General features: G+C 40.8%; 2 protein-coding genes across 7 annotated transcripts in view; both read left to right on the top strand.

Annotated features, from left to right (window-relative positions):
* The first annotated feature begins 2331 nt into the window (after positions 1-2331).
* Positions 2332-4767, top strand: gpx2 (glutathione peroxidase 2). The gene is made up of 2 exons (XM_089004420.1): positions 2332-2995; positions 3981-4767. Exons 1-2 carry the CDS (start codon positions 2774-2776, stop codon positions 4332-4334), a joined length of 576 nt encoding a protein of 191 aa, XP_088860546.1. The 5' UTR covers positions 2332-2773; the 3' UTR covers positions 4335-4767.
* A 2151-nt stretch (positions 4768-6918) lies between these two features.
* The window catches only part of LOC148893539 (signal-induced proliferation-associated 1-like protein 1), a 50381-nt gene continuing 41020 nt past the window's right edge, over positions 6919-16279 (top strand). For 4 of the 6 annotated variants that reach the window (XM_089004604.1, XM_089004602.1, XM_089004601.1 and 1 more), the window contains exon 1: positions 6920-7230. The gene's annotated coding sequence lies outside the window, so the exon portion shown is untranslated. Of the gene's footprint in view, positions 7231-11566; positions 11761-16279 lie in introns of those variants that run through there. The other 2 variants (XM_089004603.1, XM_089004600.1) reach the window with 2 other exon arrangements.

Genomic DNA, 16279 nt, shown 5'->3' with positions numbered 1-16279 from the left:
CAGTGATACCTTGGCTTACGAACTTAATTGGTTCCCAGACCCAAAAATGTGTAAGGCGTTCCTAAAAAACATGTTTCCTTTCTAAAAACCGTTGAATTTATACCTTATTTCATGTATAATAAATGTGTAAACCTGTTCATAAACTGGAATTGAATGGAATCCGTTTCCCAGGTCCCTTGATGAGGAACGTATTCTTTCAAAATGATCATAAAAACTTTTCCCCATACTTTCTAATTTTCTAAGCCGTAAAACTACTCAAAATATGTGCTATGGTATTATAATTAAATAAATGAACTGTACTGTATAAAAAAGTCATTTTATTTACCTTTGTGATGGTCGTTGATGGAATGGATTGGCCGGTTTCATCAGCATTAAACACTTGATGAGGAACGTAGCCTTCTTTCACCATCTTGAGGAATGATCCCTTGGAGTTGCTTTCTCTGCAATAATCTTACCCTTTTCCTCATCAGTTGTGTTCTGTTTAGCTGTGTTGGTAGCTTTTTGCATCAGGTGTACAGATGGCTTGTGCAGGTTATTTGTGGAGCCGGATTGATCGGATATTTTAACTTTCCAGTCTACACTATGCTTTTGAACTATCAAAGTTGAAAGGAGTCCAAATGTCACTGTTTTCTATCCATTTTCTCACCATTTCACTTTCTTTCACTTTTGGTTTTAGTTTCAAGCTCTGTCGTCTCCCTTTCGTATGTGTGTGTGTTTTCTCACTCTCTCTGTCATCTGCCTGTCTCTTTAATGTTTAAGCCCCCTCCCCCCCGTTCTTCACGTGGCTTTAACCGAAGACTGGGGGCGGGGCATAGAGGACCAAAACAGTCGGCTGCCATTTTCTTGTTAGGAGAACGGGCTTGTTCATTGTGGCAGCTCTGTGTGTATCCCAAAAATAGTTTGTATGCCAAGGTAAAATTGTCATAATTTCAACATTCGTAAACCGAAAAGTTCGTAAGCTAATGGGTTCGTAAACCGAGGTACATATTTAACGTGACAGTGGTGGGCATTGCACTTGACTATTTTAAAGTCCATGGTGCTTTTTCCAGGGATGCCATTTTAACTGAATGTTTGTTTATTTTTTAAAAGTGCCTTGAAAACATTCAAGAATTAAATAATAAATGTGTAAAAATTATTACACCTTTCAATGATGAATTAAAATGGAGAGTGAATTTGGGGTTCACAGGGACTTCATTTTTCATCACATATGTTGAAAGCCTCTCGAAGATGTTAATTGTTTCATGACTGATGTTTTAACTCATTCACCGCCAGACAATGTGCCAAAATGTGTCCACTCCAGTGCCAGGGTTTTTTGTCATTGTCACTCAAATTCCAGGACCCATAGAATATTGAGTTTTAGGACTACATAAACATTCAATGCAGCATAAGAAACCTTAGACTCTTTTGTTTAATCAGAATTAATTATATGGGTCTGGAGTTATCTGAGCATAAAATGAGGGCGGCTGTCCAAAATACAATGAAATACATACATATTGGTTTATATCGCGCTTTAACAACAGCTGAAGCTGGAACAAAGTACTAACATGGACAAGACACAAATGCTGCCCCCGTGTGGAAGGGGGAAAAAACATAGCCAGAGGTCTGACCAGAGCTTTATCGGCACCCCCGCAAGAAAAAACAAAACCGGAACAAATTTGTGAATGGCGATCCACATCACACTTTTCAATTTCTGAATAAATCGCAAATGGCAATGAATGAGTTAGTTTTTTATACTCTTGAAAATGAACTTTCTAGACTATTGTCTACAGCTTACATCACTTAAAGGACAACTGACACCATTTTTTTGTTTCCTAACTGACATCAGAAAAACGTTTTATAGCATCTAAAATACCCAAAACACGCAGGCTGATATTTTTAGTCAAAGGCAAAACACTAATAAAAATGAGTTAAAGTGTCCCAAAACTACTTAAAAATGACCCTGAAAATGGCGAGTTTCAGAAGGTCCCGCCCCCTTGTTCGTGACATCACGCCAGGACGTCTTGTGTTGCTCTAAAATCAAAACAATGGCTTCAGATTCGGAGAAGATGCTTTCTTGTTACTCATCCAATTATGAATATGATTCAAATAGTTCTGAAGCGGAAAGCATAAATGTTTGCAATCAATTAAAGAAGTCCTTCCGGATCAATTCGAGCCATCAGGACTCCAATGTAGCGTCCCAGAAAATGGACAAGATGGTGCCCAATCTCCGTTGGAAATGGGCTGATTTGCCTGCTGGGAATGTGTGTCAACTAGTATCAAATAGTAGTCTTGGTGCAACACACAACGATTCACCATCGCATTATGTCTGTGTTTTCCTTCTAATTTCGCCATCAACACGCAGTTTTCAGACCGAACAAAGTACCCGAAATGCATTGTGTGTCGCTTTCTCGGTCAGGGGTGTTCCTGACGTGACACCAACTCAAAAACAAGACTTCCTGAATATTCAGCGCAAGTCTTGAAATGTAAAATATAGCTATATGCCTTGGAATCTTTGTAAAATACGCTCAGTAGAAGTCATTTGAAGTGATTTTACAAATTATGGACACAACATGTCTGGAGGCGTCGGTTGTCCTTTAAATAAGAAAAAAAGCAACCTTAAGATGTACATTTTAAGTCTTTCGCAGTTGCAAGTGTATTGAATTTCTGATGTGGATCAGTTTTCCCACTCCGTCATCTGATCGCAGCTCCTCCAGAAGAGTCAAGTAACCACTGGTCTGGTTTATCAGACGTTCTGACCTTCCTACAGCGCAAAGGCTATTCTGTTCTGCTAAGGATGACATTCATCGCAAAGACCTTCTACGACCTGAAGGCCACCACGTTGGATGGCGACCTGGTGGACTTCAACGTCTACCGTGGGCGGGTGGTACTGATCGAGAATGTGGCGTCGCTCTGAGGCACCACTGGTCAGGACTTCAGTCAGCTCAAGCAGCTCCAGAGCAAGTACCCTCATCGACTGGTGGTCTTGGCCTTCCCCTGTAACCAATTTGGGTATCAGGTTAGTTGTAATGCATTTCAACTGTAAACATCCCGGGATAGGTAATTTTATTTTTCCACACTTTTATTTTTCACTTCATTATTTTTCTTCCTGTCCTTTATTTTTGTGTATTTTCACTGACTGCCACTAAATCCAATAGAGCAGGGGTCGGGAACCTATGGCTCTCGAGCCATCTATGTTTTTTCATGATTGCATATGGCTCGCCGATAAAACTAAATACATATTCTTGCCTTTTCGCTGTTCATTTCCTGTTTGGGCTGCAGTTGGCGGAAAGCGCAATTTTGATTGGATGACACTGATATAGGTTGGCGGAAAGCACAATTTTGATTGGATGATACTGGCCGCCATGTTGAAACAGGTAAACGGCCCTTTAAATGAGCCAGACGAGTACACTTCAGCTTGAATGCGCCGGAGGCAAATCGCCTTTGTGGAGAGAAAAGGTTCTCATTCTAATTTGCAATGAAACAATACCATCGATGAAACAGTCGATTGTCAGTGACATTTTAACAAGCCCAATGTTAAACGTTAGCATCAATATAGTTCTGCGAGAAGTATATTGCAGATAGCAAGTGTGGAAGCTTATGAGCCGTGTGCAGGCTAGCTAGCAGTAACTCCGGCAAGTTGACTTTCATTCCGATCGTTTGGCTGGATTTTTTAACAATCATTAGGGACGGAAAACCATTCATGTTAATGGTGAGTACTATCACAGTAATTTTAAATAATACATTCTGACATTTTGTTGAATAGTGGTCGCGCGTGTGTGCGTGCTTGTGTGTGTGTGTGTGTGTGTGTGTGTGGCGCGCATGCGCGTGTGGCTCTCACTGAAAAACATTTCTCAATATTTTACTTTTACGGCTCTCTTAGTCAAAAAAGTTCCTGACCCCATGGTTTATTTTCACATACATAAGAATAAAATGAATATAGTAAGAGCGAAACAATTAGCCACATCTAACAGTAACCCAAATAAATGATTTTGTTCTTCCAGGAGAATTGCAGCAATGATGAAATCTTAAATTCCCTCCAACATGTCCGTCCCGGTAGTGGATTCCAGCCCAATTTCACCATCTTTGAGAAGTGCGATGTCAATGGAGCTAACACACATCCCGTCTTCGCTTATCTCAAAGACAAACTCCCCTATCCAGATGATGACCCCAACACCCTCATGCAAGACCCCAAATTTTTGGTTTGGAGTCCCATCAGCAGGACCGACGTATCTTGGAACTTTGAAAAATTCCTTATAGCACCTGAGGGAGAGCCGTTTAAACGATACAGCAGGAAGTTCCCCACGATTGACCTCGAGCCTGACATTCAACGATTGCTAAAATTAACCAAATCTTAACAGCTCAACTTTTTAACACCACGTTTAATTAAGTCTTATTTAATGACGGTGATATTATGAAAGTCAAAAGTAATATCATCTGAAGGTTTGTAAGCACTTAAGCAAAATGGTGAAAAAAACACTTGTTAATTCGACCTGGGGTCATCGAGTTAGGACGCAAGTCAGAATGTCCTGATTTCCATTCTTCACAGACACGAATGAGTAAAATGAAATATTCGGATGGAAAACACGAGGCTGTAAAACAAATAACCAAATGAAAATGTAAAATTGTAATATTGCAACTTTGGTCAAGAAGGATTCCTTTCTTTCTTCATCACTATATATCTTTAAAATGGAAAAAAAATAGTTTAGTTTGACTTTTTAGGCATACTATGATCCCTCGCTACCTCGCGTTTCACTTATCGCCGTTTCAGTGAATCACAGATTTTTTTTTCAGGGAAAATAAATTCTGAAGTAAAAAAATGGCGAATGTCTCAGAGGTTTTGTACATGGCTCTAGCTTGATTGATTCCCAACGCCCAATGACAGCACCATATCTCATGATTTATAGCCATCTGGGTTGCCTGTGCAACTTCTCAGCCCCGCCCAGCATCCCCCTCTGTCTTATCACGTGGGTTATTGTTATATAACTCTACTTCGCGTATTTAAATCTATCGCGGGTGTTCCCGGTCTCCATTCAACGCGAAAAAGAGGGATTACTGTAATCTACTAGCTCAGAATAAAGCACCCTTCGACGGTTTTGACTGTATTCAAGTAAAAATAAAATACTTTCCATATTCGAGATTACATTGCAATCACAATTGCTGGTCAGAGTGCGGTATATAAATTCAGGGTTAAATAACTTGCTCCAAAAATGACCGAAATTGCGATTGTTTTTATTGACGAGCCAATCCTGAAATGCCGGAAATGTGTACTGTCGTAAAGAAATTAACAGAGACGTGTCGTTAGCGAACGAACGGACTCGAAGAATCGGCTCTTTAAGGTGAAAGATTCCATGCTGAAATTCAATTTTAAGTATGCTCGAGATAGGAATAAAGCACTATAAATAATAAATATGTTGTATATTTTTTACATGAGTAATTAGTTGTACATATTTTCGGTAGTAGATTAATTCAAGCACCTAAAAAAATCGAGAAGCCATTTGGGAGCGGAGAGAGCTAGTTCTCTTTGGTGAGCCGAGCAAAAAGAACCGGCTTTCTAAAAAAGAGCAGGAATTTCCATCACTAAAAGAGGAGGGACATGTTGATAATTAAGCGTGTGTTTTCCTCCCTCAGCCCAGCAGGTGGTGCTCCTTTCCTACTTTAAAATTTCTTGAATGATTGGACAAATTAATAGTCTCTGCACATATACCTTACAAAATAATTGCCTATAGGAATAACCTATATAACGTCTGTTTCACAACTGTTTGAAATTGTTTTACTTTGTGATGCATGCTGACACAATACCACCACTGGTCATAAAATAATGGGTACACTGACAGCCACCCCATAAAACATATGGAAGATTTACTGAAATTGTGATCAAACCTAATGGTTGGCAGGTTGCTTCACAGTCTCGGGGTTCTGGGTTTGAGTATCTGTTGTATGTATAGCTCCATTAGCAATAATGTTGAGCATACCGTGAATAATTGAGTAAACACAATGAATGGCCCATTAAATAAAACTACTCTGAGTCATAACTCATTATCGGGTGCATAAGACTCGAGAGAAATAGGAACATGAACATAACAGAACTGGGTGGAAGGTGGGCTGTAGCATTTTGCATGAATGAGTGTCAATCTTGAACTGCCGGAGTCATCCATAAACCTTTGAGTAGGTGGGTTTGGGTAACGCAGAAATGAGCATTGCTGACAGACTGTGACATTTACTGGAGTGGTAAATTTAAAAACGGCTCCAAGCCCGGATAAATACAGAGGGTTGAGTCAGGAAGGGCATCCGACGTAAAAGCTTGTCCAAAACAAACATGCGAATCAAACCTCTGAAGATGGAGGACACTGATTCGCTGTGGCGACCCCTTGAAGAAGAGGAGTTAGTACTGTTGAAATTCGACTTACAACAGTGTACAAACCAATAACATTGTTTTTACATTTCTGTTTTTATTTATTTATTTATTTATTTATTTATTTATTTATTTATTTATTTATTTATTTATTGGAACCTCGACCGTGTCTTCTAAAATGTGCCTTGCAAGGTTATTACGGTTAACAAAAACATCAAAACAATTCAAACTAAAAGTGATCAAAGCATGTTTGTGAAATACATTTGGAATAGAAACTATCAAACGAAATTTATTTTACGATCATCAAACTAAACAAAATGAATGTTTTCAAAAATATTTTCCGTTGTTGTGTTTGTCTGTAATGTTTCCGTCTGTACTTATTTTGGTATTTTTAGAAGTGTCAAACGGTTGTTGGAGACTTGTCATTTACTTGACTGCACTGTTCTTGGTGACCTTTTTTAGTCTTGCACAAAAACACTGCGTTAAACTCGTATGCACGAACGCGACAGGTGAGCCCTTGTTGCCACGGGAACGTTTCGCTTTGCCCCCACCTCTCGCGAGATTTGGGCGGATAGCTGGCGATAGGCAGGAGAGAGACACGGCGAATGATCTCATCCTTCCAGCAGCTGCATAGCGCAGCGAGGTAAAGCCGCAACTTTTTTTTTCCCTATCAAACTTGTAAATTCATCGTCGACCGGATTAAAAAAACAACCCTGGCCGACCTGCCACGTTTGAAGGTAAAAAAAATACAGCGAGAGGAAGTGGACAAGAGAGGTCGTGTGTTGCTGCTTCATGTCAAGGACTTGTGGGGAGCCAAATTGAACAAAAGGAAAAGCTTCGTATTGTTTATACAGCCACAAGAATAAGGAAAGAGAGACCCCCGCCAGAAAGGAGAGAAGGTGAGTTGGGGGTGGGGGAAATTGGTCCATTTTGGTGGTCGCACTCATGCATACGTCTGGCGCCGACACCGGGGAGAACGAGGCGAATAAGGTGCAGTGATGAGTCAGTCTCGAAAACCAACCAGCGATTCCCCTGAATGTTTAACTCGAAAAAGGTTCAAGGGGTTCGGTAGAGAAGCAACCTAACTCGGTTGCCACCGTTGTTGTAAAAAAAATCCGCATTGTCCCCAGCGAAGCTCGCGGAGTCCATTCACAGGTGGTTCTATGAACGTTACATGGCTGTAGAATGACTCGTGTCTGTTAGTTTCCATGACATTTCCATAACATCTGTATTTTCCAGACAACAAGGTATCAAGGTGACACATCCTAGATATGATTGTGATAACTATACAAATGTGGAGTCACTTCATCATTTTTGTCATGTTCGATATATATTATATTTGTATGATATGTGCAACTGTTGAGTTCAAACTCTTGTGTCATAAAATCTGCACAGTCAAAATTAAGCATATTTCAACAAAATCGAACCTGAAATTCAACATAACAGAAAGTTGCGACACAAATTATGTTAAATACAGCCAGTGTATATTTCATTTTATGTTTTGGATTTTTTTGGGGGGTGGTAAAACACTTAATAGTTTAGATTAGATTAGGTTTTATTAGTCTCACACTGGGGAAATTTACATTTCGCAGCCACAAAGTGATGAAAGGAAGAGGGAAGCAAAAGAAGACATGAAAAAACAAAATACAGGAGCTGTTGTGAAGGCAGCCACTTTTGCGGTGCCATCTTGAAGTAAGTACACTAAGACACAAACACTCATTCAATTTTAAGAACTTTCTGCACCCTCTTTGTAGTATGAAGCAGTTGTAGATGAAAGAGAAGAGGATTATGAGGATTGAAATGGCTTTACACAATCAGTTTTTTGGAACCGATCAGCGAGTTAAAATAATTAGATAAACAAATAAAATAAATGATCACTGGTCCGATCTGAAGATGGACCAATCACTCGTGACCATTTAACAATCATATTTATTTACCTTACAATCAACTAGAACTAATAGTTGATGGCATTGCATATTATGGCCTTGCAACCAATACCAATTTTGGATAAAATGGCATACAATTCCTTTAACTGAAAAAAAAAAAGACATTTTGCGACACATTTTTAGCATATTGCTTTCGTGGGTGACAAAAAAAGAATGCAAAAGGCTGGTTTTGGACCCCACAACTTGAGTTTCTTCACACTTGCTCACAAATGTGTTTTGTGCTGTACGAGTTATTTTCTAAACATGTCCGCCTGTGAATGCTATGTAAAATGGTTGCTGAGTTTTTTTTAAGTGTTATTCTTTAAAAATGCATTTTTTAAAATCTTTTTTAATGCACATGTTGTGAGTGAGGAGACCCTTCTTAATAAGTCAGGCCACAGCAATTGTCACATCTGACAGAGCTGCAAAGATGTGTCGATTCAGCACCACATAGCAAATATAGCTTTTGTTCGGGTCGTTAGAACAATGCAACCGTGACTACCTGTTGGCCACCCAGTACTTGAACGAATATCTTATGTAACCTTGCCCTCTAAAAAAAAAAACAAACCCTACAATTTCGCAGTGTCTGTGACAGTGGAGCAAGGAAGAGGGGCAACAAACTTTAAGTTCAGCTAGACAAGGATCAAGCATTTTTGGCATTCTTTTGAAGGCTTAGCTTAAGCCATAGTGGCTTGCTTGATTTATTACACTGCCATCTTCACTTGTGACTCTCATCTCTGCTTTGTCTGCTTTAATTGTAACCATTCATTTACAATACTTTTTTGGCCTTGATTTATAAGGGCTTCTCTGGGAATTATAAACGGCTGTTGTGTATCACCACAGAGTAAAGTATGTATTATTTAATACTCCACGGGGCTTTGCTTGCCAGTCAAGGTTAGGAAAATACAGCATTGTTCCGGCTAGTAAGATCATGTTGAGACTAGTTTGCAGCCACAGCAATAGGACTCCAAAGAGACTTGATCAAGGAAATTCCAGCAGAGATTTAAAGCTATCTGTAGATGAGATTTTACAAGCCAAAGACTAAATCATTTAAACAACCGATTGACACCTTGTCGGTCACTGATCTTCACTCATTCACTCTTAGTTGCAAAACTGTACCTTAAAATGACCTCATTTACAGCCAGACAATATGCAAAAATGTGTCTCATCCAGTGCCAGGGTTTTTGTCACTTTCACTCAAGTGTCGCTAAGTCGAGATGACGTTGCTATTGTCTGTTGATGACGTTGCTATTGTCTGTTGAAAGGGGAATTGCTTGAGCAAGGCAACAAACAACAAGAGGAGCTTTGTGCCGTGTTACAAGTGGCCACTCCGGAATGTGTGGGATGCAATTATCTTAAGTGGCCATCCCAAAATGCATAAATGTACCTTTTACATTATATAATGAATAGTAGGGTTGATGTTGTCGTTTTTAAGCGGCGGGGAGTCTTCAGTTACCTTCGATGAAAGGCAGAGCCCAACTCAAATCAGTCAATGTGTTTGCGATTTAATTTACTATTTCTTCTTTTCCTGTCTGCTTTTTCATTCAGGCGTTGACACAGCGAATCAGTTGCCCCCATCTAACACTTTTTTTGTGCATGCTCTTCTTTCACAAGATTTACCGGTTTTTTTTCACGGCGCACCCTAAAGCCTTGATTTTCTTCAAAAGATAACCCTGCGCCTGATTCGCAGGTGCGCCTTATAAGCGGAAGCGGAGGTGGGTACTGGAGGTCGCCATTTTGAGCCTCTTTTTTTTGGGTGAGAGATTTTCCCCCAATGTTGCCTCAAAATGGCACATATAATTCTTGAACCGATTGCAAACATGTATGCTTTCCTCTTCAGAACTATTTGAATCATATTCATAACTGGATGTGTAACAAGAAAGCATATTCTGCGAAGCCATTGTTTTGATTCACAAGCAATGCAAGACGTCTTGGCGTGACATCACGAACTGGGGGCGGGACTTTCTGAAAATGCCCAATTCGCAGCTCCATTTTTTTGCTGATTTTGGGCACTTTAAGTCATTTTTATTGATGTTTTGCATTTGACTAAAAATATCATACTGCGTGTTTTGGGTATTTTAGATGCTATAAAACGTTTTTCTGATGTCAGTTAAAAAACAAAAAAGTGACGTCGGTTGTCCTTTAAGTTATATGGGTCTGGAGTTAGATGAGCTTGAAATGAGATCAGCTGTCCAAAATACAATACAAAACATACATATTGATTTATGTAGCGCTGTAACAAAGCGCTAACATGGACAAAGGGCAAATTCGGCCCCCTCAAGGAAGGGAAAAAACATTTCCAGAGATCTGACCAGCGCTTTACCGGCACCCCTCGCAAGTAAAAACAAACCTTGAACAAATTCAGGAATGGCGCTCGAAGTCATGCTTTTCAATTACCGAATAAATTTGAGAATGGCAGCGAATGAGTTAAAGTGTCATCAAGCTGGAGTCCTTGTACACTTTATATAATTATTCAGGTTTTGAATTGTGCCTTTTACTAGCTCATCTTAAGAAAATGAAAATGCTGACTGACATCAATGAGTCGGCCTGACAATGACAAGTCAAATGACTCCACGATGACACTTAGCTGCCCGTTCACTGGTGGACATTGAAAGCTTGATGGCTTTGACCATAATGAAGTATGACTACGGCTTTCCTGCCTGTCTCACTGCCGGAATGCGATGCTTTTGTCCTCGTCTGAACCGTCCTCCGAGCACCAATCCAAAGCCGAAAGTACGCGGCTATGCCACGACAATTGCCATGATGTCACCCCTTTCGTTGCGCTGCCACCGAATAAATGCAAGCAAAGGACACTTGCCACTCCGTTACGCCCCACCTGCGATTTATTTGAGAACTTACGGTTGTTTTTGGCTTTTCTTGGTGGTCTTTTAATTCTTCTGGAGTGAAAAAAAATCTCCTTTTAACTTGTTCCTGTCATCATGTGCCCAATTTTTAAATCAACCTCCACAATTATGCAGAAATCCCACTGTAGCTCCCCCCCATCTCCCGGTTTCTCCTCCCATAAGACCGCATCAATGCCGAAAATAGATGATGGAGATAGAGAAAGAAGCCAAATAACCACTTAAAAAGAATGTGAGAGAAAGTGAGACGAGCACAAGGAAAAAAATAAACAACTCTCCGGAGTGAAATCTGGCGTTTTGGACCATGGTGATGATAATCCGCCGCCGGGAACTTTCTGACATGCTCGTTATTGTCTGGACATGTCTGCCAGTTGCTACACTGTCTCTCTCTTTTTGGCCTGCACACACACTCACCCTCTGGAACACATTACACACACTTCTGAGGAGAATCCAAACACGCAGAAGCTGAGTTGCAGGCTTGCGTCTCATGTCGAGCCCATGTGGGCCCGTCGTGGAAAATAATCCCGAAAACCACAGAGGTTTTTCGGTTGTCCCCGCGGTGGGCCGAAATACGAGAAGGAGGCAGGAATGCACGAGGCCTTGTTCATGACTGAGCTTGAAGCAGATTGCGACGTATAGACAGGTTGGTTCAGCTCATCTTCATTCCTACTCGGTAGTCGCGTTCAGGTGCGACATCTGATGTTGTCGTGTAGTATCGGAGGAATGCTAGCACATGGCTGCTTGTTCAAATACCAAGTACACTCATGGCCGAGGTTGTGTTCCCAATTCCATATCCCCTGCCTTGCATTTATTTCTACTCTTTCACTTCCTGTTCTGCTCTTTGTATCAAAAGGAAAGAATTAGACTGGGATAATAACTGGGATAGTTTTTTATTTTTCTTGGAGTAGTCGCTACATCTGTGTAAGCTCTCAGTCGTAAAGGAGTGGTCCATTGATGAAAAGGTTTCTTCAGCTATCATTTGTACTTCTTTAAGGTGTCTGACGTTTCACTCCTCATCCGAAGAGCTTCGTCAGTGAACTAAAACTTGTGCTGGTACTATACCAGCACAATTTTTAGTTCGTCAGTGAACTAATAATTGTGCTGGTACTCTACCAGCACAATTATTAGTTCGTTTCGCTTCTCATCCGAGGAGCTTCGTCAGCGAATTAAAAATTTTGCTGGTACTCTATCAGCACAATTATTAGTTCACTGACGTTTTGCTACTTAGCCGAAGAGCTTTGCCAGTGAATTAAAAATGGTGCTGGTACTGTACCAGAAGTAAAAGTTTGCACCTAGCTCCATGCTAAAACACAATGTAAAATGCCATTGATGGTCAAACAAATAGCATAAATGGCAACACTAACTAGCTAACTAACGTTTCACTTCCATTCATTTCAGTGCATAAAGATCAGTTAAGGTGTGAGAGTTTTTGAGAGATAAGCATTATGAACAATTATAAAGTTAACTGACTCCACCAATGCCTCACTATCAGAGGTGGCAAAGGATGGCACAAGCTAAATTCCATCCAAATTATCCGGAATAATCTGCCGCGTTAAACATAACAACACAACAAGTGATGCTAAAACAGCTAGCCCATGAGTGAAAAACACCTTATCAGTCAATATTTTTTTCCACATCACACTGCGGACCTGAGTCCTGCGTTTTTCCTATCATTTTTTTCGAGGTCACAATACCCGAACCACCTCTCTAAATGGGGTCTTCAGCCATGTTATTCCAGGTGGACGGGTCAAATAGAGGGTTCCCTCATAACAAACATGGCTGCTTTCCCACAGTCTTTCCTCTGTGCCTGGCTGCTTCCTGCTCAATCCATTGATGTGTTCCTGGATACGCGCTAGCACAACAACTGAAAGTTGGGTGGGATGTGTGAAGCGTGGCGAATATGTGAGTCACAGGTCCTGGACCGTTCACCTCCTCTGGGCTTTTAATTCTCACACGTGGTGTGTCTTTGTGGACAAGTGGTACTTTGCTGGCGTCACCGGGGAGGAGGTGAGGTGTTGTCGTGTCACTGTTGACGCGATCCCTGCTCGGAATGCTAATGAGGTGCTGGTTGCCCTCGGCTGTTTTGCTACTAGAAAGAGAGAGCGAGCATCTCTTATGTGCTATATTCTCATCCACGTGTGTGCGTGTGTATATGTGTGATGCTACGCCATTCAAAGCTACTCTGTTCATTTTGTTTTGGATTAAAGGTGGGTTGATTGGTCAACATGGAGAGTGAGGTGTAATGGTTGAGGTCCTAAAAAGTCATCTGTTCATGTGGATGCAGACGTTGGCCAATATTAGATTCTGACAGTCTGGTTCACTCATTCACTGCCAGACAATGTGAAAAATGTGTCCATTCCAGTGCCAGGGTTTTTGTCATTTTTACTCAAATTGCAGGACGCACAGAATATTGAGTTTTTAGGACTACATCAACATTTAATTCAGCGCAAGAAACCTTAGACTGTCTTTGTTCATCAGAAAAAAATAGTTAATTCCTAAATTACATGGGTCTGGAGTTATCTGAGCTTGAAATCGCAGCTGTATAAAATACAATACAATAAATACATATTGATTTATATAGCGGTTTAACAACAGCTGAAGTTGTAACAAAGCACTAACATGGTCAAAAGGAAAATGCTGCCCCCTCTTGGAAGAGAAAAACATTGCTTGAGGTTTGACCAGCGCTTTATGGGCACCCCCGCAAGAACAACCAAAACCTGAACAAATTCGGGAATGGCGCTCCACGTCATGCTTTTTAATTCCCGAAACAAATTCGGGAATGGGAAAGAATCAAAATGGCGTGGTATCACAGCATTAAGATTGCAGCTCAAATATATGTATTTATGCAATATTTGGGTCAAACCAGCTTTTGTAGTATTTTATTATGTTTGAATAAAATATCGAATCTTTGGTACAGAAGAAATGTGTATCATGTTCAGTTGAAATAAATGCATGAATGCATGTTGACATTCTTCTTCAACTTTAATTTGTTTTAGTAATTCAGTGTCTCATCCCTATTGAGCTATATTTAGCACAGACCCGTGGGCCCTTCATGTGATCCAGTAAGAGTAAAAAGGCATCTGTTTTCAGTATCTGTCTTTTTCGTCTCTCTCACCAAAGGGGGGGGGCCTTGAGGGAGGCTTCATTGGAGGCAATTAACTTTACAGAGGCGGCTTGTTTACTCAGCTCTGCAAGCAGCCAATTCTATTTTGCGAAGGTCCAAAAAGAAAAATAGAGCTCATTGCAGGTAACAGACAGTATCAGTGATTATTGAAACCTTTATTTTTATTGTACAGTGATAGATACCTCAGCTTACGAACTTAATTGTTTCCCAGAAAGTGTGTGTAAGGCAAAAGTCTCATCTTCCAAACATTTATTTCCCATAAGAAACAATTAAAATTAGAAAGCAAAGTTGTGAAAGCAAGATGAGAGGAAAGAAAGGTTGAAAAACAAAATACGGGAGCTGCTGGAAAGGCAGCCACTCTTGCGGCGCCATCTTGAAGTCAAAACGACAAAAAAAAAAATTTTAATAAACTAAATAACAAATAATATGACAACACAAAGACACAGAGTGATTCATTCTTAAAGGACAACCGACGTCTCCGGACAAGTTGTGACCATAATTTGTAAAATGGCTTCAAATGACTTCTACTGGGCGTATTTTAATAAGATTCCACCGCATATAGCTATATTTTACGTTTTAAGACTCGTGCAGAATATTCAGGAAGTCTTGTTTTTGAGTTGGTGACGCGTCTGTACGTGACGTCACTAAAGGACCGCCCTTTACCGTAAAAAAGCCGCATTGTAGCGGTCCTTCCATCACGTCAATGTATTTTGCTGTACTTCTTTGGTCTGGGGACCTCGTGTTGCACCCAAAAGCCACCAGAAGGTCAGAAGAGGGCGTTCAAGCGCCATATAAGGAATTTATCAGTCTGTGGAAACAGAGGTGGCCACAGGAGGACGCCATTTTGTGCGTCTTTTTTTGGGTGAGAGATTTTCCCCCAATGTTGCCTCAAAATGGCACAAATAAATTCTTTAATCGATTGCAAACATGTATGCTTTCCTCTTCATAACCATTTGAATCATATTCATCACTGGATGTGGAACAAGAAAGCATATTCTCCGAATCTGAAGCCATTGTTTTGATTCACAAGCAATGCAAGACGTCTTGGCGTGACGTTACGAACTGGGGGCGGGACTTTCTGAAAATGCCCAATTCGCAGCTCAATTTTTTGCAGATTTTGGACACTTTAAGTCATTTTAATTGGTGTTTTGCATTTGACTAAAAATAGCATGGGTATTTTGCGTGTTTTGGGTATTTTAGATGCTATAAAACGTTTTTCCGGTGTCAGTTAAAGAACAAAAAAGTGACATTGGTTGTCCTTTAAGCACTTTCTGTCCCATCTTTGTGACATGAAGCAGTTCTTGATGAAAGAGGAGCGAATCAAAGCGTCCTTTTCACCTGTGGATCAGAGACGTCATGGTGGAATGTGGTGGAATGCTGTCATAAAATTAAACAGGTCACAATAAAACACAAATGAACGATTTATTGGACTCAAAACTGTCAGTAACGCTCACAAAAGATCCTGATAACATTGTACTGTGAGTTGGTCTCAGTTTAGTTTCTAGACTTGAGTGAGAGAATGGACCAAAACAAAAACAACAGTTGCCAGGGCATCTCAGATGTTGCTACTTTCACATAATGGCAGCATTAGTAGGCTTTGTGTGTGCTTAATGAAGGCAGAAATAGTGCAAACGCTGCATCCCTGGATCGCTGCTTTAAATGTCAGGTGGCTTGTGTTGGAACCCGCTTGTGACCGCGATAAACCGCAGCGGCGGAGCATGCATGTGCCCCTGGAGGCTAGCCGCTTCCATCCGCACTGTCTTTCTCCAGCGCGGAATGTCATTTAGTGGAAAGCCGCAGTTACGCAAGACTCGCTGTCTTCTTGCAGTTCGACCGACTGGCTGCGTGCAACTTGATGAGCTCTGTGGCCTATTTTGACAGGAGTGGAAATGCACCGCACGAGGCAGCCACGTGCCAAGTGCAGTGACTGTCTGTCCTGTTGAGGTCTGGGCTGTTGTGTCCTCATCAAGATGGAGTTCATTTGAAAAGATCCAATTACGGGAGCAAAGCTGACAGATAACTGATGTATCCGTGGGTG

This window comes from Hippocampus bargibanti, linkage group LG09 (genome assembly GCF_051943395.1).
Source record: "Hippocampus bargibanti isolate YZ-2025 linkage group LG09, ASM5194339v1, whole genome shotgun sequence".
In the NCBI taxonomy this organism is placed as follows: Eukaryota; Metazoa; Chordata; class Actinopteri; order Syngnathiformes; family Syngnathidae; genus Hippocampus; species Hippocampus bargibanti.
Note: the sequence above shows the minus strand (reverse complement) of the source record. Positions and strands in the feature narration are given on the sequence as shown.